Raw genomic sequence first — 25,863 nt, 5'->3', positions numbered from 1 at the left:
GGCTTTCCTTCACCCTTGGTGCACACTTGAGGTGGTAGGCAGAGTGCATCGAACATGGTTGGAAGTAGCTTCCCTTTTTCTGTAATGGCAGTACTCCAGCTGAAGGCAGCATGAAATGAAAGCGTGACCTCACGGTACGGACTCCAGTGACTCTTTATTTGTAGCAGGTTCTGTTAAATGCAGCCGTGGGTTAATATGGAACTAAGCTTCAGCAGCAGGAATTTGTGAACAGCTATGAAAATACCGAAACAACTGCAAGGTGCTGACCTTAAACTAGTGTTCCTTTAACTTCTAGTAGCTGTTTGTGTCCATGCAAACCCAGCTCTCTGGCTAGCGGTAATTTCTGAAGCGCAGGAAGCCATTGGGTAACGTGTTCTCTGGCTGAAGGCACAATGTGCAGAGAAGTTTTAAAAGCACCAAATTACAGAGGGTAAAACACTGCTGCAAACAAAGCTCTTCTAAAGTTTCTTGCACTAGTAATGCAGAGACCTGGAGCTTTGTGTTTCACTTCATGGATCATAGGAACTGGAGTTCTGTGTTTAACCTTCTTGCAGGTAACCAAACACTTCACTGGGACCTGGCTGATTTTAGGGATTTTCTGGGGGGAAGATTTCAGCTTTTATGGAATTTAGTCATCAGCCATTTTTACTTTTTTTTTGGTGAAGGTTTTTTTTGAGGACCTGATGAATGTGGGGAAGATTTAATGCTCACAACAGTTCCAATTAATGCACAGAAAACATGACTGCCTTAATCCTTTATTCTGTCTACAGCTATTGAAATGGAAGAGCTTGGGGCTTCAGCAGCACGGCTGGGTGTTTGGCTGCTCTGACAGATTACTGCCTCAGAGCAGATGCACTTTGCTGCAGTTTAACTATGCTAAGGTGGCTCTGCTGAGGTAGTTTGAAGGATGATAAAAGAGAGTCCAAAGGATGTCATTCAGCCATGAAGAATACTCAGGGTATATGTAATCACAGCAACCACCTATTTGCTTTTGACCTGTTATTTTAGTAATCAGTTGAAGCACAAAAAAAAAAAAGAATTAAAATATCCTGCACCAGGGTGCATGTGTGACATGGCAAATTAGCTCAGTTTTAAAAGGACACGTCTAGAAGAGTTGAAGCTTCTGTCTTTTTCTCTATTCCTCATTTGTATTTCAGCCACTCATTAAATTTCATAGATAGCACTTTATATGAAAGACTTACTATACCTCAAGATCTCTGGTGAAAGGGGGTTTGTGCACAGGATCAGACACATTATAGAGATTGGGGGGGGGATTTCTTGCTGTTTACAGTGGCACAAGCTTTGCATAACAAAGTGCCTCCAAAGAAGTCCTGTTACTTAGAAATGTAAAATGAGATCTCTCAATTATACATATTTGATACAAATTTATAATTCAGAACAGAGCATTTTAGTTGGACTCAAAGAAAGTCAGAAATCTCTACATGTTTTGGATATACACAGAGGGAAATCTAAACTAACGATTTACAAATTACATTCTAGCACTTTTTCCCAATAAATAAATAAATAAATCTAAATTCTTCTGTCTTGTTCATTCTACTTCCCAGTGTCATTGCAATTCTATACCTGATCTGAATTTTTAGTAATAACATTGGGCAACTATTATAACACACCTAACACAAGTCAGCCAAAAACTCTATTGAATTTGATTTAATTATACTGATGAACCACTTTGGTTATTTTTTGCCCAGATGATCTGAAACTGAGGCTAAGATCAACAAGGCTTGCAAAAATAAACTTCCTTAAGCAGAGAGTAGAAAATATACCTGAAAAACAGGTTTCAGGTTCACATATTTGCAATACCTGAAACTTGACTCTGGGAATGATGCACCACCACTACCTGAAAAGAGGAAAATGCTTGGTACAGCACATATCTGGTCAAAAGAGCTCCTATTTATGGATGCATTCACACACAATTAGCTGATGGAAAATGAGCCACAGATCAAGAATTTGGTCGTGGGACATTTTCAGCAGACATTTCTGAACAGCAAAGCCCAGTTCAGCAAACAGATCTCTGATTCCAGTGGGTGTTTCCCTGCTCTTGTCTTTCCCTCTTTCACATCAAAAGGAATGCTTTCTCCTTGGCCTAGCTTTCATCTGCAAACTACTGAATTTATTGAGCTCTTGGTGAAGTTATCTGCTGGTTTTGATATGAGCTGGCTCAGAGTAGAGATCCACAGAGGCAAGAGCTCAGCCTTATGGTCCCTAGGGAGAGGTCTGGTTTTCAACCCTGCAGGACCAGCACCTGTATGGCTCTTCCTCTCGGACTTCCCACTCTAAGAACAGTGATTGTACTGGTAAATTGTAAAAAAACCAACACATATCTGCCCTCTGTGATTTACATGTGTGTTTTCAGTTAGCAGACTCTGAGTTGGACTGTGAGCTTGGCGAGAGGTGAGTGTGGCTTCATTCTCTCACCCGTGGCTGCCTCCACCCTGGGCTCTTTCAGGGATGCTGTGCTCCTGCCTGGCATACCAAAACAGTAGAGGAATGAACGCTTCCAGGAAAGGGCCATTTAGAGTTTTTTCCCAAAGAGGAAACGGAGATTGGCAACCCGTTGGGTTTTCAGCAAAAACGCTGGTGGTGGGTGCCAGTGTTGAAAGGCAAACCAGTTGCACTCTGCTTCGTACATCATCTGCATCTGCTCCCATCTACATAGAGAAACTTTTAATAGGGCTCCCTTCATGGAGGAAAACTCTCAGTCTTCTACTTTCTGATGATGCTTTTCTTTGTGTTGGTAGATGTGTTGGAGTGGGTACAGTCTCCTCACCCTGGACTGAAAGTCCCTTTTATCTTTCCCTTTTTAGGTGCATTGGACAGAGCGATGAAAATTTTAGCAGCTGGTATGTGTGGTAAGTTTCAGATCTGCTTTAGAGGGAAAAAACTGACAAATAATATTCTTTGATGGATATACAGAGAGAAAGGCATTGAGAGAGACTGATAGCTAGAGAGCATTGCTCCTGGGCTGTCCCTGTGTTCTGTCTTTACAAACTAATGGGAATCATTTATCCATATCCTCCTCACTGTACGCTGACAACTGAGCTGGGAAAAAACGATGGATGATTTCAGGGAGAAATATTTGAATTTCCAGCCAGCACTTGTCGCTGAGCACTCAGGCCTGAGACATTGGTTTCTGGAGACTTTGATCATGTCCAGTATGCTGGTGGGGAAACGGCAACATTTAATGGCTATTTGCAAAAGATGTTAATGAATATGTTAATTTGAAGACATGCAGCCATCTGTCAGTGCTGTCTGCAGATGGTAATGGCACTGTTCCTCCCCTGCTGCCTCTGCCTTAGGTTCCTGATGTTGTTTTTCCTGGCCTTGCTCCTGTCCTGTGGGATCTGCTGCTGCCTGCAGTGCTGGCTGAAACAGTGGAGCTGCCTGTCCCGCCAACGCACCGTGGCTGTCTTCACCCTCAGCAGCTCAGATACCTTTTGTGGTTAGTCCTGTCTCTGCCTGCTGCAAGGTCCTGCCAGCCGTAGTGGGCTTCCTGTGGACCATCCATAACCCAGAAAGAGGTAGCCAGGCTTGAGTGGGAGCTGGGCTGTGTTTCTGGTGAACAGTGAGGTGCCCGGTTCAGGCATCCTGGGGGCGTCTTCAGACCGTGGGCTGGAGGGCTGAAGCCACATCCACTTTTCCCCAGTCGTACATTCAGTTCAACTTGGTGCCATCTCTGTGTGTCCATTATGTCCCAAAGGTGCTTGGCCAGGCTCACACTGGAGGTGTGTGGGACTTTCTCCTCGGTGCTGGGCGCTCAGTGGCCCAACATGCAGACACAGGCACTGGGGTCAAGCAGCCCTTTCCAGCATGTGTCCTGCATTTCTCACTCAGGCAAGACTTCACTGGTCTAACTTGAGCCACCCCAGTAGGCAGCTTAACTGGTTGATACACCCTGAGATCCGTCAAAAGTTTGTCTTGGTGGGTTTTGTTTTGGTAGCCACCCTCAGCATTCCCACAGGAGCACCCAGCCTTCCAAGGACTGGGCTATAATAACTATGTGTAACACCCATAACTGACCTGGAATATGGTCAGCAGCACCATCAGGCTAGGCCAGACAACATTCCTCCAAGAAAAATTAATCTAGTCCTGTCATTAGCCTAAGCTCTTCCCAGAGAATGTATTGAATGTATTACCTGCTTTCTGGGTGGTCATGGGCAATGTCTTCACAGGGAAGACCCACCCCAAACCCGCCCATATGCCTCTGTCCTGACTTCTTGTATCTGGAGTTTGTGGTGAAAGGCTTTGTGATGCCATGCTTCAAAAATTACATCCATGCCTTTCTTGTTTCCAAGTGGTTTGGCAGCTCCTCCCGGGCTCACCTCTCTCACCCCCACACTTGCTCTTCGTACCTGTCTCCTGCATGGTTGTGACTTTGCTTTTTCCCCAGCGAGTGAAGCATCTCAGTGCCCATTCTCTGGATCTCTGAGCCCCTGCATGACTGTAGAGATGTCCTCCTCTTCTGCCCCACAGTTCAGCCTTGGGGGAACTGAGTTGCCTCCATCCTATGAGGATGTTGTGAAGGAAAATAAGCTCTAGACACCACATGTTGGCTTCCAGTGATTCCACTTGGCTCTTCAAAGGTCTTCCATCACGCTACAGGAGTGTGAGAGCAAATCAGCCCTTACCACAGGCTGGCCAAAAGACTGAAAAGCAGCACATATTTCATCTGAACCTAAAAGAGGAGACTAAATACAACAGAACAAATGCCAAAAGCATGTGTTGAATCTGTCACAGGAGCTCAGCTTGACATTTTGATGGCTCTGGATTTTAAGAAGCTTCCTCAAAGCCTATCTGTATTTGGAGTTTCTGTCTCAGCCTCCAGATTTATCTCTCTAAGGCTGCTAGAGCTGGTGTAGCCCCATGTGTTTTAGGACCGAATGTTGATAAATGACTTGCTAGTTACTTCTCAAACTTGGGCTGCCTCCTTCACTCGGCGTGGTGCCAAGAAACACCCTCTGGCAAAGTCATGTTGTTCTAATACATTGTAATGCAATCATGCCACTCTATGATGAAGGATCGTTTGCCACATTTAAAATATTTAGCACAGCATATCAGATTTGTCTAGTGCAAAAGGCAGCAAATTTATGGTCAGGGAAGAGAAAACAAGAAGCAGGGATTATGAGTAGCAGCAGTGGCAGGAGCTGGTTACAGAGCACAGAAAAAAAAGTGAATTTGCTCATCTGAGCCGTTCTTAATTCCATTGTGACTGTCCTCAGCTACTCTTGCCCTAGCACTGCAGACCAGCAGGCTTTCAATGGCCCAGGACACTTGTGGAATTTCCCCACAGACATGAATTAGGGGCTTAGGTATTTAATACTTAGCTACAGAAATCTATTAGGATAAAGGATGTCATTTTCTTTGAGGTTATCACTGCAGACAGAATGGAAAAATACTTTAAGAAGCCATTCAGACTGCCTAATGCCCAAGCAGGATCAGTGCTACATAAGTCAATCCTAGGAGGTGTTAGCCTAACTAGTTCTCAAATTACTGAGGAAAGATGCCGAATTTCCCCCTTAGCCATATTCCAGATGAAAGCAAAGATTTCCTTTTGTTTGTCATGGGCAGGTCACTGAAGGCTGAATTCAGCCTACCTGACCTCTCTGCCTCTGGTCTCTCAGTGGCAAAGGCTGAGGGGGCTGCAGTCAGACCTCTCTTGTTACAAAAGGTAGATGTCACACCATGCACTGCATGTCCATGGAGCCATGAGCTCATGGTCAAATTGGGCAGCTGGGTCCATCTTGGATTAGTACCCCAAAAGATTAATGGAAGCCCACAACCTGGCTCATGGAGCAGCTCCCTACCTGTTGAGCAAGGTTAGTACCACTTCCCGTGCTCAGAAAGAAAACTGGGAATATAAATCCACTAAGGGTTTTGAAGTACTTACATATTCTCATATTGATTCTATATAAGAACATTTGCCAGATAAAGAATTACAGCATATTTTGAGAGAAAATTCCTTGCCAGCACCACTGCAAATTATCTCTCTAAAATCTTATTTTAGAAGCAGCTTTAATGTTTGACTCTTGTGTGAAAGGAAATAAATGTTGCTGTAGCCAAATGAATGTTTGTGCCAGCAGGCTAAAATATTACCACATTTATTAATAAGGAAAATTAGTAAGCACAGACTCAACCGGGGAGAAGTCAGGCAAATCCTGAGTGTCCTTTTCCTGGCTGAACTTACTATGAATTGTAGGTAATCAGCACCTCTCAGGATCAGACCTTTTATATACATAAGTGCTTCCACTACTCAACCTCTTCAATTTATGCCCTAAAGCATGAGATTTGATTATGTTTGTCACTTCAACTTGCATAGCCTGTTAGTGGGCATTAAATCAGCCATCACTTGCTTCCCACCTACACACTGCGCTTGCTTCAGTGACCCCTTCGTGGCAGTGAACTCCACAGGTTGTCTGCATTGTGTGCTGCATAAAACATTACCACCTCCTGCTTATTCATTGCTTAGCTCTAAATACATTGCTGCCTTTAATTTCATTGAATGTCACCTTCTAATCAGGTGGCTAGAGAGGCTAACAAGCAAGGACTGCTCTGGTTTCAATGCCTCCATCTCTCTGCATCCCTCCTTCGCCAGGACCAGTCATTCCCAAGGCCATAAATTCTTCCCCAGCCACCCAACAGAGGGCAAGCGAGGCTTTCAGCACACAGAAACATTTGTGGAAACAGGTTTGTTTCCCTGCTGCTGGTGTGCATTCAAGTGCGTTCAGCTTCATGTTTGCGGTGCTTTAATTATTCACAAAAGGAATCAAATTATCCCATCAAAATTGTGACAAGTGGCTTGTAGTAAAGTGAGCTAGTGGCTGTCACAAAATCAGGCTCCATCTGGAGTTCCCAGCATGGGAGAACCTGTGTGCTGTGGTACCTGTGCAACATGACAGGAAGCCACGGGAGCTTCCAAAAACTGCTGAAGGCCAGGAGGCATCTGCAAAAAAGTGTAGGGTTGCTGTGGGGGAACACAAACTGACCTTGCTGCTGGCTTGGGGTGGGAAAGGAGACTGCCCCAAGAGAAGGGTAAGTGGGCAGTGCCCTGGTCCTTGGCTTGATCATTGAAATGGAGAAGAGGATTGGCTCCTTCCTTCTACAAATGTATTTGGGGTGGCCCCACTGACCTACTGCTGCCTATGAAAGCTACTTCCCCCAGCTTGCCTCCTTACCCACAAATGCTCCAGCAGAATGGACAAGGTTTCTCCAGACCTGTATTCCCATTCTTACAAAAGCAGAGATTTTGCCTGGTAATTTATGTTTTTGTAAGCACTCAGACTTTAATGAGGGCAGTTAATGCAGTTTGGCTGATGTTTCCAGAATTGTGAGAAAAGATGAGCCATTCCCTTATAATTCATCACATTAGGAAGAATAGAGTCCACTTTGGAAAAGCACTTGTTCTGCTGCAACTCTCTGGCTGCCACTCACCCTCTGACTTATACTTCCTGCTGACTTCGAGAAGAAATGGCAAAAGGCTTTCGAAAAAAGCAGAAAACAGTAGAAGGCAGATGTATTTGTGGAGGAGCTTGTTGTCAGCAAGCCTTGTGAGGGGGAAATGGGAGCAGTACAGAGGCACTAATTGCTTGGTGACCATCTGGAAGCAAAAGACAAAGGGAACATGGTGAGGCACATGGCTGGACTTTCACCTCTACACATTAAGAGCTGAATAATAAAGTCATAAACTGGCTCTCAGGCAAAATAGAGCAAAACCAAAGCCAGCTGAGCCATAACAGTGTATCAGTCTGGAATGCCAGGAGGATTGGACATGAAAGATGGGAAAATAATTGTTATGCTCATTAATCTATGGGGTTTTTATTGTCATCTAAAGATTCTGCATTATGGGTTAAAGACTTATGCGCAGGGAGGATTAGGATGGGGCCGGGGACAGATGCCCGCCCTCTTCAGGTCACTAGATGGCACAATTCTGGTTCATTTCTTCCTCGCTCAAAGGCATCTTACAGTAGGGACCCAGAAGCTACTGGAAGAAAATTGTTCTCTGCTCCCTATAACAGCGGTTGAACAGAGTATTTCAGTCATTAATCACCTGCCCACAATATTTAACAGATGCAGAAGGGCAAACTGTGGGAGTCCAGCCCCAGCTGAGCGAGAAAACCTCACTTTCTTGGTGGAATTTTACTTTTCTCTCGTGAAAACTTTACAAAATTACTTTAAGTATATGTATCTGAGCTGGAATAAAGTCAGTGGCTGCAAAGAGCCGTTGCTATTGAAATAGAAATGAAAATGAAATAAAATTTAGCTATGTTAATTTAGCTATGTAAGTGTGACTTTGCAAAATGTAAAACTGCTTAAAAGTTTCTGCCCAAACTGTGGGCAATTAAGATAAAAATAGCTTAGGGAACAGGGAAGGCTTTTTAGCATGTAGAGAGGGGTGGGGAACCTGGAACTGTTTGAAATGATAAAACTTTATTTAACTACTCTGTAATGGTAGGAATAGGAGGTAAAGCTAAGTGTCTATTTAGATAAGGCAGACTGCAAAAAGAGTGTGTGTACAGATAATTTTAAACTCGCTACTTTCAAACTGTATAAAAAGCTACGGTGTTCCTTTGCTCAGTGGAGTGCACTGGGGAGAACATCTGCCCCTTTCGCATTCCCCGGCCATAATAAAAGTGCTTTTCAGATTGTTCAAAGGTTTCTTTGAATCACTATAGGTGTGCACTGGCGTCCAAGGTCTGTAGCTACCAGCAAAGGTCTGGACAGCCTCCAAAATCACTCCCCCTTACCCAAGAGCTGGTCCTGTTTGTGCTGCTGCCTTTTGTGTGTCCTTGCAGGAGAGCACTGATTTTCCTCACAGAAGTCAAAGCAGGTCACTTGGCAAAACACCTTTCTGGGCAAAACTTGGATGTGGGTTAGAAAGACAAGACACTCAAAGGCAACAACGTTTATTATATCTCACTGATGTTACAACATGTAAGAAAAGCAGAATTCTGAACTAACGTTCCGGTCTACTGAAAATAATTGTTCAAATCTACTGAGTCCACACCAAAATCACATAACAATGTTTGTGAAGGGCAGGAAATTTGTATCTTGGGAAACATTTATGCAGCTGCAGTAGGAGACAGCCTAGTTCACAAGGTCACAATAAGAGTGAGCCCTAATTACTGCTAGGGTAATTAAAAGTCTTTATGAACAAGGCTGATCAAGGCAGTGAGAGGATGTAATGTTGCATGCAGAAAAGGACAGCCATTGCAGATGTCACTGTTTTATTACCTATCTGACTTGCCTGTATCAAAATGGGAAATCAATACCTATCTGTAAGGCATGAAATCAACAAAAAGCTTACCTACAACATTTCACCGTTTTTCATAACCTGCAATCAGCTGGATCCCTGGCACACTGCACCAATCTGTGTGCTGTCAATGAAGAGGACAACAGGAAGCCCCAGTTCAAGGAGACACCATGGGGCAGGTACAGCAGGGAGGAAAGATGCGAGTTCCAGCTCTCAGCTAAGTCCCTGACTTTCCCTATGCCCTGGGAAATGAAGACTGAGGTGCCCAAACACATAAAAATACTCCTTGGAAGTTAGTTAAAATCTGGAGAAACCTAAAAAGCTGTTGGAACTGAAGGATTAAATGTTGGGCCTCAGCTGAAAGTAACAATTGAGAAAAAAAAGCCTTGGTAAGTCATCAATGGTGATCAGGAAGGTAAAATCAGTCTATTGTTATTCCTAGTCAGCTACTGGTTGAATGAAATGTAAGTAGATATTAAGGAAATACCTTAATAACTGAGCTCATCTGATATGTCTTTAGCCTTAGGGACTGGTTGTGATTTTGAAAGAAAAAATAAGTCCTGTATTCTTTCTGGGAGGTTTCTTGCTAATGAATAAACAACTAAACTAAAATGGATCTGCACTGTGACATGGTAATGAGCAAATGAGGAGTGAATCCTGCAGTCATGAAACCAGTGTCAGTATTAAATCAAACAGGGATTAACAATTAAATAACAACACCTGATCAAAACATCAGATAGATTGTCAGCAGAATTTGAATAATGAAGCAGTGCAGCACTGGACCAGTTGTTACAAAACATTAACCTGGCAAACCTAAGGGTTGCTGTGACCTCTTCCTAGTCCTCTTGTGCAGGTGATGGATTCTCAAAACCTATCATAGAGTTTGGCTAGAATAGAAGTATGGTTAAAAAATTAACTCTTATTCTACACAGATACTGAAGAAGAGAGGTTCACAAGTGTTTATGCAATATTCTTTTATGCAAGAATATTTGTATGTATATTCTTTGTATGCAAAGTGTATTTGAGGAGGATGGACCCTGAGTTAAGATAGTATTTGGGGTATGCATGTGCTCTATTTGTGTACCCCCAGAAGGAGCACAGGGCTGCAGGGTCTAATGAGACAAGTCCTTTATATTCACCCCGATCAAGGCATAGGCATTAGATCCCAAAGTGCCCACTGAGTCACTGCTTGGTGTGTCCCACACGTTGCAAGTCACAAAACAGCTCCCACTACCTTAAATCAAGCTGAAGACCACTAGGATGAAGGCCCAAAATTCTCCTCAGCTACTGAACAGGAGAAATCAATGGTCTGGGATCTGCAATTACATCTGCATTTCTCCTTTGCTAAACAAGGAATAAGTCTTTGCAGCAAGAAATAATCTTCATGCTCAGAAAAAGCTATTGAAAACAGCAACAAGAGGCTGGAGGGTGTCCCCGAGTGTTTGTGGGGAGGAACAACGTGCTGGCTGTATAGGCTGGGGAGGTTTTGATTCAGAATTTTGGTCCAACTGATGAAGTCTTTGCTCAGCAAGTCCTACCCAGGAGCATGTGTGTGCTGCGTGAGTAGAGCTGAGGCTGCCTGTGGCACTGTGGCATCTCTCCTCCCTCGGGGAGGTTGAGGGAGCATTTGCCTCTCTGGGCAGGAGCGGGGATGTGGGCAGTGGAGCAGTCACTGAGCACAGCTCTGCCTTTAGGGTGTGTTCACCCTCCATCTCATTTCCAGTGTGTCCCTGAAGGAGCAGGGGAGCAGGGGCACAACCCAGGAACCACACTCCAAAGTGTTCCCAGAGCTTCCTTGCCCCGGCAGAGCATATCAGCAGCATCAGCTCTCCTGCCCCAAAACCCCAAGCAAACACATTTCTGATGTGACTGTGAAAATCTTAAAAAAAAAAAAAAAAAGAACAACCAAGCTCTGGATGCAGTTAACAGGCAGAAATTCCTGTCACCTCTGATCTCTTTGTGCATTCTTGGTGAGATCCGTGAATTCATCACATCACTCATAACTCTTGTATTCCTTGTCTCCCAGAACCTTGTAAAAAAGCCTCCATATCTTCCCCTACTGTGTTTACATCTGTTCAATACAGCTCATCTGTTGGCAATAACCTGCTTTCAGTTGGACTAACACAAACAACTGCCAATCCAAGCAGCATGAACTCTGCAGGCACGAACCTCCCTCTCCTGGGCAGCAGCGCTGCCACGAGGGCTCTTGCTGAGATGGCTGCATTATGCTCTGGGCCCTGTGGAGGTGCTTGAGCCTGCAGCAGAGCCATACAGACCTGCTGTTCTCCTACCTGTTCCAGAGCCTGAGTACTTCTTGACTAGGAGCTGTGTCAGGACTGGGTTATGTTTTAACAATGCTGATCAGTTCTGTGCTGCAGCACAAGATGCTGCTTCCAGGATAATCCATCAGAGGACTCACCCCTTCATTTTCCATCGTAGGGGCTATCAGAGGTGATATCTGAGACATAGCCCACTCCATCCTCAGCCATCCCATCCCCCTCTGGCCCACATAACATAAGGTTTTACTTCATATTCTCTGGGAGAAGAAAATCCAGTCTCACCACCAAGTAGTCCGTGGAGGAAGCCTACCTCTGGTGGTGCCTGAGTACTCATGGCTGTGCGCACCCTGCTGAGACTCCACTGTTGTTTCTTCACTGCCCCTGAGCAGACACACCTCTGTGCTGAGAGCCTTTTCTCAACCTCCAGTGCCCGTGACCTTATGATATGGTGCCCACAGTAGAAAGGACTGAATTTGAACAGTTCCTAACAACTCTAAGAAAGCCCTGTCTAAGCTTCTCTTTCTGTTAAAGGCATGGAAGAATTTTCACATTCATTCTTAGGGAATCTGTTAAACTATAATGGGTTTTTGTCACCCACCCTAATGAAGACCTGGCTGATGCTCCAGCCTCATCCAGCCTATGGCAGCATGGATTGCAGTAGGTCCTGAACTGGATTTAAATATCTTTTGATAGAAAGGGACAACAGATTTTACTATCATTTATCCTAGTTTCTAGCTAATATAGACATATTGTCATGCACAAGGTCAGATTTTGGATCCTCACTCTCTTTGTCCAAGCAATGTCTTTACTAAGCAGGATGAAGCTGGCAATTTCCAGATCTCGGTGAGTTTAGAGCATCTGTAATGTACATTTTAACACTGACTGAGAAGGATTCTATTCTGCAGGGAAGAATGCACCTGGATTTGCAGTGTTTTCTCATTGCAGCAGTTCATGGACCAAAGAAAGTGTCAGATGCTTAATACAACTCTTATCTTCTGAAGAACTCTCCAGCTGCCTGTAAGAGAAACAGACCCCCATGCTGGGTGCACAGGGTCCAGATGTTGGTCAGACAGTCAGTCCCTCTTTTTGACAGTATTTTCTGCTTTGTACTTTCTGTTGATATGTTGCCAGACATGAAACAGATCCATCTCCCAGTCTGGGGCTCTTCATGCAGAACACTGTGGTCTGATTCGGGAACAGCTGATTTATCTCCTTGTACCAATAGTGTTGAGACAAATGCTGAAAGAGTTTGTGTTGGTTATTTCAGTCCATGCAAGCGGCCTCAGCACTCAAGAAAACAGGATTCCCTAAAACAAGGTCTTCTCAGAGATTACTTTCTTGAAGGAAGGCTTTTTTGAAGCTCTCATAATGCAAACATTGTAGCATACAGTAGATCCTTGAAATGTAACTACACCCGTATCACAACCACAAGAGCTTGGGTCTCTGTGCAATCCACTACAAATAAAAGCAGAATACTTTCTGGAGCACCTACCTGCTCCTCACACTCTCGTGTCCACTGCATACATTTTGGCGGTGGCTGTTTGTGAGGATGGCAAATGCACATTTGTTACGATGGTTGCAGCTGAGGAATAGCCTTTCCTCGAGGAGTAAGCAGGATGTAATCTTCCAGAACTGGTCTCTGTGAGGCACAGGGAGAGAAATGGGAACTGCTCATGTGTGCTTGGTGACTTTCAGCTGAAAGCTTCATAATGCAGAGGAAGTAGCACTCCAAGATGTGACACAATAACAACACATTTTATGTCATACTTACACCTCAGGTCCCACCTGAAGACCTCAGTTTGCTTTCTAGAGATGCCTAAGACTATTCCCATTTTACAGCCAAAAATATTGCTACTGGGGATGAACAACCATCCCAAAGGATGTCCCTGAAGGACTTTCCCCACCCTGTGCACCTGTAGCACACCCCAAGCAATGGCTCTTTCTCTGAACTGTGCTTCAGCCCTGCCATGGTTCCTCACCTCTGAAGAGATACATGCAGCAGGTGAGCAGGGACCCAGATAAGAAACAGCCGAGTGACCCCGCCATGCCGAGCCAGCACGACCAGCCAAACTTGTACTGAATGCCCAGAAACACGTTGTGGAAGACCAGAGAGGAGCGCTCCACGTAGACATCAACTGCGTACCACACTGAGCCCGTGATGCCTGGGAGACCTGCAGGACAGGAGCAAGGTGCCACACAGCTCTCAGGTGGACCACGAGAAGATCACAAACAAAATCTAAAGCTATAGCTATTGTCTGCAGGGTCAGACTTCAGGATGGAAAGACCTTCCAGGGATGGCAGGTTCTGGCCCCTGTTCAGCCTCAGCCTTTGGCGGATTCCCCCTGGCTCCTGCTGATATCAGCCGCAGCGCTGTCAGGCAGAAGCTGCACCTCACAGCTTGGCACTGCACACACCACCAGCATCGGCTGGCAGCACTCAGCTTTCCGCAGTAAAAGGCAGAAAGCTCCTCCCCTCTCAGTTTGTTTACCAACTTGTTGTGAAGTTGCTTCCAGAATTTAATTTTCTAATCTGTTTTGATTTTCAGAACTTTGATGCTGTTTGTCGCACAAACTTTGAGAATTGAATGGAAGATGTTTAAAAGAACCTCTCCAAGTGTTTTACATGCGCTCCCAGTAGCCTGGGTGAGTTATGTATTAAATCTGCTCACACTGAACAGAGGTAGCTGCTCAATATTGGCATGAAGTCAAATGAAATTATTTGGTACCTAGTCAGATATTTAATTTTGTATTTAAAATTCTCCCACTAGCTGTAACAGCAAAGCATCTCAGCCAGTTGGGTATTTATCACCTAGGATTATTATCCTTTTATTAGAGATCAGCTGCAGAGATTTCAGGCTAAGTGACTTGCCCAAGGTCACACAGTCTGTGGCAGAGCCAGGAACAGAACCAGGATGCCAGAAGTTTCTAGTCCTTCAGCAATTAGGTCTCTTTGCTTTATCAACAAGGCTGACTGCTTCACAGTAAATGGAAGTCAGTCAACTCAGAGCCAAGTCACCTGGTCAATACATGAACTGAAAGCAGATAAACTCAACTACGTGCTGTTAGGGGTAGGTGGTAAACAGAGGAAGTTATATTGCACAAATAAATCAAATAAAGATTCTTCCCCTGTGTTTACCATACAGAAAATCCCCAGCCTCTCTCCCTACAATAAGAGAAGACTTTAGTGCTTTCCCACATTGCTAAAGGGTTTCCTGAAGAATGGGGGCTCAGCAGGAAATACCTGCAAGGAGCAACATAACTCCAGACACCAGGCAGATGCGCAGCTTGATGAGCGGCTCATCAGGAAGGAATTTCACGCAGTCCAATCCCAGCACAAGGAAGAGAAATCCAAATCCTGCCAGGATATCTGCTGTGATCATCATGGCTCGGGTCAGCACCAGCTTCACTGCAGGACAAAAGCAGAGCGTTCTAGTTCACAAAGAATGGAAATGTAAGGGGTAATGGGGTCAGATCCTATGACATTTTTTTCTGGGGTGAAGTTTTCTCCAGCTTCCCCTGGGAGTAATACCTCACTGAGAAAAGAAATGTGCCTCTAATTATCTGTCACTGCATAGAACAGATACTCTTTTAGTCTACACTCAGGTGTCCCCACTACTTGTAGAAACATCTATGACTCTTACATACCAGGGTGCTCGGCATAGATGGAGTCGTACTCATCGCAAGTTTGGATCCCATCAAAAACATTAGTGACACATTCCCACCACAGGCCACGGCATTTTGTACTCACCTGTGGATTGAGAAGATAAAGTTTAAACATCCACCAACATAGCAGATGGTCAGCTTAGCCCTTCAACAGAAATCCTGGAGGTTACATCAATGGCAAACCAGAGTGTTTAGCATGAAAAAGAGAGAAAGCAGCAGGATGGAGGACAAGGACAATGTTACAATATTTTCTGTCTACCTGATAATGTTTTTACATTAGAGGAAAAGAAATTCAGACTAGACATTAGGGAAAAAAACCCAAAGCCTACCTATTGTTAAGAATAAAAATTCTGAAGAAAATTTCTGGGAAGAGCTGGGGGGTGGCTGACCAGGGAGACCTAAGAGCAGGTTTGATCTCTCCTTGCCAAATGCTTGTCTAGGCTGAGCTGGGCAGGGCTATGGACCAGATGACCTGAGACTTTGCTGTCCATGCTCCCCTTACACCATCCTCCTGACAAGAAGGAGCAGCTCAGAGAGTAAGAGAGACGTGCAAAGTAGAGGTGTAGGTGTGAGCCCCTCTGCAGACACCTGTGCAGTGCCGCCTCCAAATGACTCAGTCATAAACACCGGCTGGAAAATGAGAGGCAGCCAGTGCTGATCCTGGCCCTGGGGCTCCAGGTGTGCTGCCAGCTATGGGACCACGCGTGCCCAAGCCACAGTCATTGCTGAAACATCCAGACTGGGGCAGACACTGTAGTAGCATCATGGCTAATCGTCTCCACTGTCCTGAAGCCGTAGATACCATTCCAAGCCCAGCCTTCCATAAATCACTTTAATATGGGAGGTATTTTCATTACCAATGCAAATATGGCAACAAGCACAACTAAAACATTCCTGGAATGGCTCATACAAGGAGCAGAGCTAGTGTTGGTGCAGCTTTGGACTCCAGCCTGCCCACTGCTGCCAGTGACACCCACTGCAGTTAATGGAAGGAGAAACTCTTCCATCAAATGAGTTTCATGCAGGCAAAGGGGAGCAGGCTTGCTTAGATGATGCAATAAATTAATTTTTCTTGCACTGTGTAAATCACAAAGCAGATAATAACATATCTCAACCACCTAATAAAGTCTTATTCAGGATGTATTGAAGTCTGTAGCCAGCCACAATATTTTGTCCACAATACAATGTCTGAGCCAAACAGTGCAGCTCCTCTGTGATACTGCCCTGTGGATCAAAGGCAAGTAAAAATTACTCACTACTTCAGACTGGCAAAAGAGATACTATTTATATTTGAATGAAAACAATCTACACATTTTGTCTCATGAAGATAAAAAGCACTTAACATTTCTGAGAATTTCAGGGCATGTTTAATGAACGATCTCATAAAAAATGAGAATCAGTGGTAAAACAAACTGATTTCATTGTTTCTGTGTTTTTCAAGAGAACAGTGTCACATAAAACAATTTGCCATGTGTGCATTAGATGTGTTTTTACTGTGGCTCTCTTAATGCAGCTGCAGCTACCCTCCTTTCTTAACTCACCACTGTTCAGGCTGTGCTTGAAATTAGCTTATTTTTATTAAACTACATTTTGTTCTACTTACATTTATATCATTTCATGTTCCTCCCAAACTACCACAGGCTTATTCATACTACTCTGTATTCAGCTAATAATGTCAGTTACTTCCTTACTTGCTCGCATTAGTATTGTTTTTTAAATCTTACAAGCAGCATCTTCCTCTAAATTATTTATGAAGAGACTAACAGGATTCCAGGCTTTCTCAGCCTCCAAGCAAAACAGAGGTCTTAAGGCGCAACAATTATGATCATGGTCTAGCTCGTGAAATAACTCCCTTCCCAGACTAACAAAAACTTGATAAATGTTTTGCATTTCTTGGGATGTTTCAGTTGTCATCTACTCCTACTAGTGCTGATCATAGTCAAAGCAGGGATCAGCCCATCTCCATGCAGCCTGTGCACATCCAGGGATAAATGTCTCATTGCCTGGTGCAGGAGGGTTGGGAACAGATATTGGAGTGGCTGCCCTGAGCCACTGCTTAGGTATTCTGCTTTCTGTTATCTGCCTTGTAACCTCCTTGACCAACTCTTTCTCCCTTCTGTTTTGTGCACCTGGTTGTTGGTCCTCCTGGTTGTTAACCTGCTCCCAAACCACCCTTGGGCATCTGCCCTTGTGCTGACAGCACAAATCTTCAGGCACATGGGAACTCGCTGCTTGAAAGGGGAGGGGGATCAGGGGTGGCTGGGGCATCATGTGGGGTTATGGATTTCTCCATCCCACGTGCACCGTGCTGGTAGCACTAATTCCCCATCAACTCTCTCCCCCCATAGCAAATGTGCCCCAGCTTTCTTGGGCCCAGCCAAGGACTCCCTGAGCAGTTAAGCATCTCTGCCACGCTCCTCGTCTCCCACTTTGATTACGACACACGTTGCCACAACCAGCTTTCCCTAACGCTAGTATGCATGTAAAACATGAACTGCATAATGACTGTAATATATATAATTACATCCTATTCATAATGTATAATTAATATTAAAATAATTCTCATACAAATTAAAAAAAGGCCAGAACAAGCACACACTTCTCCTTCTGGGGAAAGTGGAGAAGACAAACATGCGAACGATGTTAGTCACAGTGTTTTACCACACTGTGAAAAGGTGCCAACATATGATGATTACAAGCCCAGCTCGAGAGTAAAACAGGCAGTGTTTAACAGTAGTGGTAATATTTATAATCCACCTGCAACAGGGAGTGCTCCTTGGGAAGCAGATTATGGGATTTTTCCAGTACAAACTGCTGCAAAAATTGACCCAGCCTTGTCTTGATGCTTCACAAGAAGTTATCAGCTTAAATCACTTTCTGTGTGGCCATAACCTGTTGTTTCTGAAGGGGAGGTGAGAGGCTGTGAGAGCTGAGCTCTGGCCAGGGCCCCTGAAGCCCCTCTGGAAGTGGCTGCTCCTGGTGCTCCGTGGCCTCTTCCTCCTGGGCTGCTCCTCTCCAGTGGGACCACAGTGAGGGCTTCATCCTCCCCATCTGCTGGGGGCCAGGGTCAAAACCAAGCAACCAGACAAGAGCCAGTAGCTACAGCTGCTGCAGGATGGAGTTCCCTTCTCCTGGGGTCAAAGTTGCCTGACTGACCTTTTTTCCAGCAGAAAACAAGAGCCATTGTGGACCCCACGACCTTTCTGGCCATGGACAGTCCACCTGCATTTCCCTGTTTAGAGAGGTAGTGAGTCATTAGGGTCATTAAGATCAGTGGTCAGGTATTAAGGCTGGGGGCATTTTGCTCCATTATTTAGTATTCACACTCAGAGCAGGAATGTGAGAATAGTGGCTGCTAATAACCAAACTGGGTGTTAATGGAGCACTTCGGACAGCCCATCAGCAGGTGCCTTTGTGCCAAGAAGACAAGGTTACACAGCCTCAGGGTAATGGACTGGTTCTTTCCTGGACTGATTTTGCTCAGGAGCCGGGGTTTCCTCTTCTGATTTTCCTCACAATCAGATTCACTTGGCTTTTCTGATTATACTGATATCTTCATCCGACTACAAACAATTCACATCTTCCTGAAAGAAATCTGAAATAGCTCCCAAATGAAAAGTGAAATCCCATCCAGCATCACTGAGTGCATACTATTTTCCCTGGAAAAAGCTCACTGAGCAGACATGTTGACCATCAGCAATTGCACTTCATTGGGTCTGTGACCACCACCTCAGCATCTACAACCACCTTTCAGGGTAGGACTGACACTCAGATTATCAAGATTTCTTGTGGCATAGAGAAAAAAAAAAGTGTTTTTCTCGTAATCAGTTTTATCCTTCTTTCTTCAGATAATTCACCACTTCATGTGATGCATCTTAATGCTGCATTGCAATCACTGAGTGCAGAGGAGCTCTTCTGGTTTCCTAAGCTGAACAGCAGAAAGAAAGTTTCTTCCTGATATATTCAGCCAAACTTTCTGTCTTGGAAGGTGTTTCACCTCCACTGCATAAGGTATCCAGTTTGCCAGAGAGCAGATTCCCACACTGTGGATATGCAGCCCTTAAATGTGCAGAAATAGATGGCTACGCTGGGAAGAAAATTACAAATTTGCAGTGCTGAGTGCTGCAGAAACAGTGATGATTTGGGGCCTGGAGTCTTTGGGGCACACCTTGCATGTAAGGAGCAATCTTCTCCCTTATGTGCAATTTACTTTTGCCAATACCTTTCTTTAAAATGAGAGTGCTACTGTCTGCACAAGTTCAAGAAGATATTGATTCCCAATGGCCCCTCAAATCTCTGCTAGCCCTGTAACTCAATGGCTGTTAAGAAAAAGACAAAGAGCACGGTTGTACATGGTGGATGTTTCCACCAGGAAATCTGACCTACAGAACCAGAAACACCTCCAAAATATCCATGCAGGCTGGAGACACAGAATAACTGTACTCAAGTTCATGCACATATAAAACTAGAGCCTGTAGAACTTTCCCAAACTTACTAAATGAGAGCAGAGTCTGGATAATAAAGCCTGCCAAAGAGAACTACACAAAATACCACTTTTCTCCTGCTTTTGCCATAGTAATTAATTTCATTTTCATCCACTTTCATCCAGTACAACAGGGAAAGAGTATATGAGAGTGGAGCAATGACACCAGGAACCAAACTCTCCCTAGGACATGTTGGTTTTGGTGATCAGGCTCTCCTCACCCCAATCTTACCTCCAGGGAGTCATCAGCATTCACCATCCAGCAGTCTGTCCAGGTAGATGTTATCAAAAACCCAGCAGAGAAAAAAGCAAAAAAGCAGCCCACATACTGGAGGAAAAACCTCATCCCAGCAGGTGCTCAGCACATCCAGGGGAGTAAGAACAGCAGTGCCCAGCCTCGTTCTTAAAGCTGAGGTAGAGACAAAGCCTCAGTGTCCCAGGTCACCACCACCCTCTCCCAGTGACCACGAGCAGCAGGACCTTCTCACTTGTGCAGATGCCATCTGTTAGTGATGGCTGTAGGGGCAGCGCTCTCCTGCCACGGGGTCAGGAGGAGGGTGAGTGTGCCCACAGGAGCTGCTGCAGCCAATCCGCCCTGCACAGTTACAGCTCTTGTCATGCCTGACTGAAGAGAAATGGGCTTGTGCAGAAGTGACATGTAGGTAAATGGAGTCCTTGACTTGCAGGGAAAACAGGTATCATGGCAGGTTTTGTCAAAGTAGGGGTTAGAGAAGAGAATCAAAATTTGTTCTTCAGGGTGGAAGTTTTAAGCGCTGCTTAGGGGCACACAGAAGGGCTTTCAGGTGCACACACATGTTTAGTTCTGTTCTTTGGTTCATGTCTCAGCAGGAAGCAACTATAAATTGTCTTGGTGTAGATCCCAGGTAGCTTGGTTACCATGCACTCTGATGCAGATGTAGTTCAATGCAGGAATGCTACGGGAGAGGGAAGGGAAAATGTAGCGGTCATGGGCCTTCAGAGCCAACACAAACCACCATCCCAGCTCAGATACAGAGCTCTATGTTCTGCATTTGAGTCAAATCTCAATACTTCTCATGCCCTGGGCTTCAGTTTGTTCATAGCATGAGTACAGCTCCCATGTGGAAATCTTGAAGTTTTCAATCCAGTGGAGGATTTTGGTTTGTTGGATTTTTCCCTGCTTGCTTACTGTGATTGCAACCTTCCTGTTCCCCTGAGGGATTCCCTGGATGATCAGGGATCACACAAGCTGCCAGCAGCAGAAGGTCGGGGCTCTGTAAGGAGTTTCTCTATGTCTCCTCTCTCGCAGTGCTAAGAAACCTATCAGGACTCCAAGAGCACCTTTCAGGAATACCAAGGGAGAATGAGACTAGAAATTCCTCCCACCCCAAAGGTACAAATGCACAGAAATCATCGCATCCTCAATGATCTTTATTTTTTAATATAAAGAGAAGCAGCAAAAGACTGCCTTGAGTGGGCAAATCTTCAACACAGGGCAGAGGAGCAGATTCTTGCTCTACTTTCAGCTCTGCTTACAATCGCTTATCCAAGCTGACCGTGTCTGTCATCTCAGCTTTCACCTCCAGATGGAGCCAAGCGGTACCTTTACAGAACTGCTCAAAGCTTTCTCTTCTCCAGGATTTTCCTCCAAATACTGCAGCAATGAGTTTATTATTCCTACAATATGTAACCCATATAATTCCTATCATAACCTCGTGAGGCAGTTTTACTGTCAGAGAGAACAATTTTTACCTTTGATCCCAGGCTCTCTCCATTCCTCAGAGGTCACACCATGGAATAGGTCCTCAGAACGTGCTTTGGGAGATTTAAGTGAAGAATAAAAGTCCCAGGTCATAAAGCCAGGGCATGCAGGAGACTCTGCTGCTTTAGCTTTCTGCTTTCTGTTTCCTAATACCATTTGTAGAAACTGCTTGTCTTGATATTATTATGTGTGTATGATGCTTTCCACTGAGATTTCTGGTATCCAAATGTCTGTTTAGGTCAAATAAACCTTCATGATTTTTACTTCATGGCTTTCTGTGACAAGGATGGGTTTGTGTTTTTAACAGTTCTGACCCACGGGGACACAGCAGCAGCCACACAGGTCCCATAAAGGATAATGGGTTTCATTAGACACATATTAAATAGATTGCATTTATATGAGACAGGCATTGACAATATACATCATCTTCCTATACTTGTCTTGCACTGTATTCATTACCTTGTGTCTGCATCCATTTTTAAAAGGTATTCTAGTGGCAACTCAGAAAAAGTGAGCTCAGAAAAGGCCTGAAAAATCTGAGAGAGCCTTCTCACAATCAGAATTAGAGGTGGCAAGACCTGAGTTTGACAGTAACAAAGCCTGGATTAGCCAAGAAATGTATTATAGCCATATGACTCTCCCTGCCTTCTCATTCTGTCCTGTACCCAAATACAACCCTCTTTCAGAGAGGATAAGCCCAGCTGGAAAGAAAGGGGTCATTTTTCCTTACTTGGTATATGCTGAAAATGTCTCAATAAAAGCCTGACAGAGGTGGAAAGTGAAAATCTCCCAGAGAAGGAGTAGGACCATAGCCAGAGAGGTATTTCTAAGATTTTGTGATGGGCACATCATAATCTGCTCTTCCAGTTTAGCCCATCAAATGTCCATCCATGTCAGACCAAGCAGCAAACTCCACTAAGGGATGAAGGCAGCTTGTGAGGTACGAGTGGTGCATGTGCTTTGCTTCATCTCTCCATAGCTGTCATGGCAAAGTCTTGTTTATTTTCCATATGCCCAGCAATTTGTGTTGCTGTCCCAGCTCCAGCCACCTCCCTGTGTTCATCTTCCCTGCAGGGCAGGGCAGGAGAGCGACCCTTCCTAGAGCAGGATGCCGGTGCTTCCCTGACCATGAGTCACCGAGGACAGGAAGTGGCTCCAGCCATTTGCATCTAACTCAGGGCTCAGGAGCATCCTGGCCTCGGCAGCCGAGCAGGTCGAGATCCTCCAGATTTCCCTGGTGTAAGACTGTTCCAGTGTGTGCAACACAATGCAGATGGTTTGTGATTTTTCACCTAACAGAGAGGCCAATCCAATATCTGGTCTTTCTTTAGGTCCAAACAGTTCCATGGAATCTGACGGAGTTACTGGAAAGAATACAGTATTTTATATTAAGTGGAAACTGGCAAGGTGCATGTTTAATATTCTTCATTTTAAATAAGTCCGCATCTTCTTGAATCAAAGTCTGTTGCAGTTTCTCATCATAGTCTGCTTTCCTAACTTACATGACAGATGTCCCCTCAGCTTTAGAAAACAGCTCTCCCAAAATAACCTCCCAAGATGTCTTTGTGTAGCCTAAAACCTGGCTGACATGACTCAGTGCGGCTTTCCAATGGATTTGTAGGCTGTACTACATATGCTAACTGTACTTTGACACTAACAAAGCATTAGAGTATCCTAATACTTAACTGTCAGAGCTTGGCCTTGTTGAGCTTTTACTCTGCATGGCATTGATGCAGTAAAACTTTGCTAATATAACAGCCTTATCACCTTGACTACACACACCTCCAGCTCAGCAATGAATGCACTACGGGTCGATTGCTTTTATTACTCATTAACACAAGGTGGTCTGTGCTCTCCGTTAAAGCCAAGCCATTATGCTGGAGAGAGAGAAACTACTGCCAGTCTTGGGATGACTGGTTGTCATCTGTCTACCTACATTCCATTCTTGCAGCAACACCCCAATGAGGTCGCAGTCTCGTGATCACAGAAGGGTTGTGTTATCCCTTTACTTCCATAGTGTCTAATATATAGTCTGGCAGAGGGCCTTGAGCAAGAAGGAAGTGGTGATGCTTTAATGCATGAAATACAGACCTCACTGCAAGCAGGCAAGCAGGCAGTGAGGTGACTCGTGTTCAGTGCCAGGGGCTTGTCCAGTGGGCATGGCTCAGGAGTCAGAGGTGACAGAGAGCTTTGGAAGGGGTTTCCCTAAGAGTTCTTCCTCTCCATGGGCTTGTCTGCCCAATCCTTCCTACTCCTCCCTCCTCGTTGTACCCTCTCCATTCTCCTGCTCCATATACCACCACCTGTGGCCTCTAAGTGTCTTCATCTCCAGAGCAGTGCCCCTTGGACACGAGATGTGTACACACATGAATGACAGAGCAGTGTGTGTCAGCTGTAATGTACCACTTCAGCCATGTTCATACCGTCACAAACCCCTGGGATTTAGCTTGGTGTTAGCTCAGTAACCCCATGGAAAATATTAAGATTTCTGAGCAACCTGTGACTTCTCAAGCAGGTAATATATAGGATTAATAGAAAATATGAAAGAAAAGGCATTTTCTAGTAGATATGATCTTAAAGGATTAAACTCTGTTTGTCTGTATCTGTTTATACTATACACACAGGTATGATGCTTGTATGCAGCCCTTTAAAACAGCTTTTCTAATCACTCCAACAAACACAATAAAAGCTAAAATAAGCATTTCAATGCAGTCTTTTCAGGCTCTCAAAGTACTGCGTACTTTCTCTCAGTACAATAAATTTTGTTTTATGGCTGTCTGTGAAATCCCACACCTGGGAAACACATAATCTCAACTATGTATTACTAACCCCATTTTAGAGCTGGGGAAAACAAGGCCCTGACTAAGTGCCTTCAGATCGAGAGTGAGGAGTCACAACACCGCTCCTCTTTAACACCGGGGCAGGACTCTCTGCCTGGGTGTGGCAAGATCCTTATCAGAGAAAACATGTGTGACCACTCGGGTTTCCTGAAAGCAGCCAGAGAATATACGATGCCGTCACTGCATACCAGCTCCACGGGGCGTGTATTGGCAGAGGATCTGGGTAGTGGATCAGACACACCTTTTCTCGGCATGTCCCTAGTTCCAGTGGACAGCCCTCATCCCTAAGCACCCCGGGGGGTGTTGATGTCCTGCCACGTCCCAGCGGCGTCATCCTCATCCAAGCGTGCATTTCCCCGTATGAGCTTGAACTTTCCCGTGCCCCGATGCAAACGTGATAAAATGCAAGTGAAGCACAAGATCCGCACCACTATTACCTGTCGTGCGGGAAGGGAAGGGAGAGCAGCGTGAATACTTAGCTCTTTCCAGAGTACCAGAGAAAAGCACAGGAAAAAAAGTCCCGTGGTGGGAGGGGTTTGTACTGTCTGTACTCCGGCTGCTCCTCAGGACCTCGGCTCACCTCAGCTGAGTGAGAGGGGCCGTACGTGTGCTTCACCCTGCAGGGCCCTCCTGGCTGGAATCCACCTCCTCTTGTGACTCACTTCACAAGAAACATATGTTTCAGACCTCTGTGCCCCTCACTGCTACTCACCAACCCGCTTACCAGAGAGTGATGAAAGACCCTCCAAGAGACTCATCGAGGAGGGCAGAAAAGTAACTACAGGGTTAGAAATGCACAGTCTGGTAACAGGTACTATGAAAAGCCAAGGAGGACAATAGCTGAGGCTCAGGGAAAAGAGTTGCTGCTCTGATTCACAGACCATGAGCACAGGACAGTTTTGAGACCTGGTTAGACGAGCTGGGGTCAGGTTTGCCTACAGGATCTGCAAGGAGTTTCCCTGCAGAGCTCTCATGCTGCAACTGTTAAAATCAATCTGCCCACCTGCCTGTCCCCAGTTCCTCCCCACACACTCATTGTCCCCTTCTGTTTAATACTCAACATCTAAACTGCACATCGAACGCTGCCCAGAGCTGATGCAGAGTGACCCCCAGGTCTGCCCCCCCGAGGCACTGTACCCTCTGTGTACAGATGGGCTCTGGCAAGGGGGAGAAGACAACTGCAGACAAAGGCTCCTATAAGGCCACCCCCTCACTTCAGCACTCTCCTTGTACAGGTAACTGACAGAGATGGGATGTTTTTGCCCCTGCTACTGAACAAATTAGCATCATCAGGGCCCCTCATGGTTCACATACACCTTATCACTCTCTGCCTTCATCATGCAGGCAAGATGTGCTGTAGGCTGAAGGGCAAAAACACAGAGGAGGAGGAAAGAGGAAAGGAAAGGACAGCCTAGTCTTTGGCAGAATCACTAAGGAATGGGGAGACATGGACAGAGCTGCAGTCCCAGCCCTGGGACAGGAGACAACAGCGGATGATTCTAGTGCTCATCTCACCCAAGGCATTTATACAGGGAGTGTCTTCAGAGGCCTCCTCTGCTCTCCCCTCCTCTCCCCTCCCCTCCTCTCCCCTCC

The 25,863-nt window shown here is 45.2% G+C and overlaps 2 protein-coding genes across 4 annotated transcripts; one reads left to right on the top strand and one right to left on the bottom strand.

Moving 5' to 3' along the window:
• The first annotated feature begins 429 nt into the window (after nt 1–429).
• TMEM207 (transmembrane protein 207) lies at nt 430–14,206 on the top strand. Of its 3 annotated transcripts, none has more exons than XM_017810829.1 (5): nt 430–554; nt 2,375–2,412; nt 2,826–2,870; nt 3,318–3,460; nt 14,090–14,206. In XM_017810829.1, exons 1-5 carry the CDS (start codon nt 480–482, stop codon nt 14,095–14,097), a joined length of 309 nt encoding a protein of 102 aa, XP_017666318.1. In that variant the 5' UTR covers nt 430–479; the 3' UTR covers nt 14,098–14,206. The 3 variants fall into 3 exon arrangements, with proteins under 3 accessions (XP_017666318.1, XP_017666316.1, XP_017666317.1); XM_017810827.1 differs by lacking the exon at nt 14,090–14,206 and adding an exon at nt 4,409–7,333; XM_017810828.1 differs by lacking the exon at nt 14,090–14,206 and adding an exon at nt 4,314–4,479.
• Nucleotides 8,903–20,193, bottom strand: CLDN16 (claudin 16). Its single transcript, XM_017810826.1, has 5 exons — nt 19,922–20,193; nt 15,189–15,291; nt 14,785–14,949; nt 13,524–13,715; nt 8,903–13,183 (listed from the first exon to the last, which is right to left on the bottom strand). The coding sequence occupies exons 1-5, from the start codon at nt 20,033–20,035 to the stop codon at nt 13,044–13,046; spliced, it is 714 nt and encodes a 237-aa protein (XP_017666315.1). The 5' UTR covers nt 20,036–20,193; the 3' UTR covers nt 8,903–13,043.
• Nucleotides 20,194–25,863: the final 5,670 nt, after the last annotated feature.

Source organism: Lepidothrix coronata, unplaced genomic scaffold, assembly GCF_001604755.1.
Source record: "Lepidothrix coronata isolate B3197 unplaced genomic scaffold, Lepidothrix_coronata-1.0 Scaffold29, whole genome shotgun sequence".
Lineage (NCBI taxonomy): Eukaryota > Metazoa > Chordata > Aves > Passeriformes > Pipridae > Lepidothrix > Lepidothrix coronata.
This window is presented reverse-complemented; position numbering and strand designations above follow the sequence as displayed.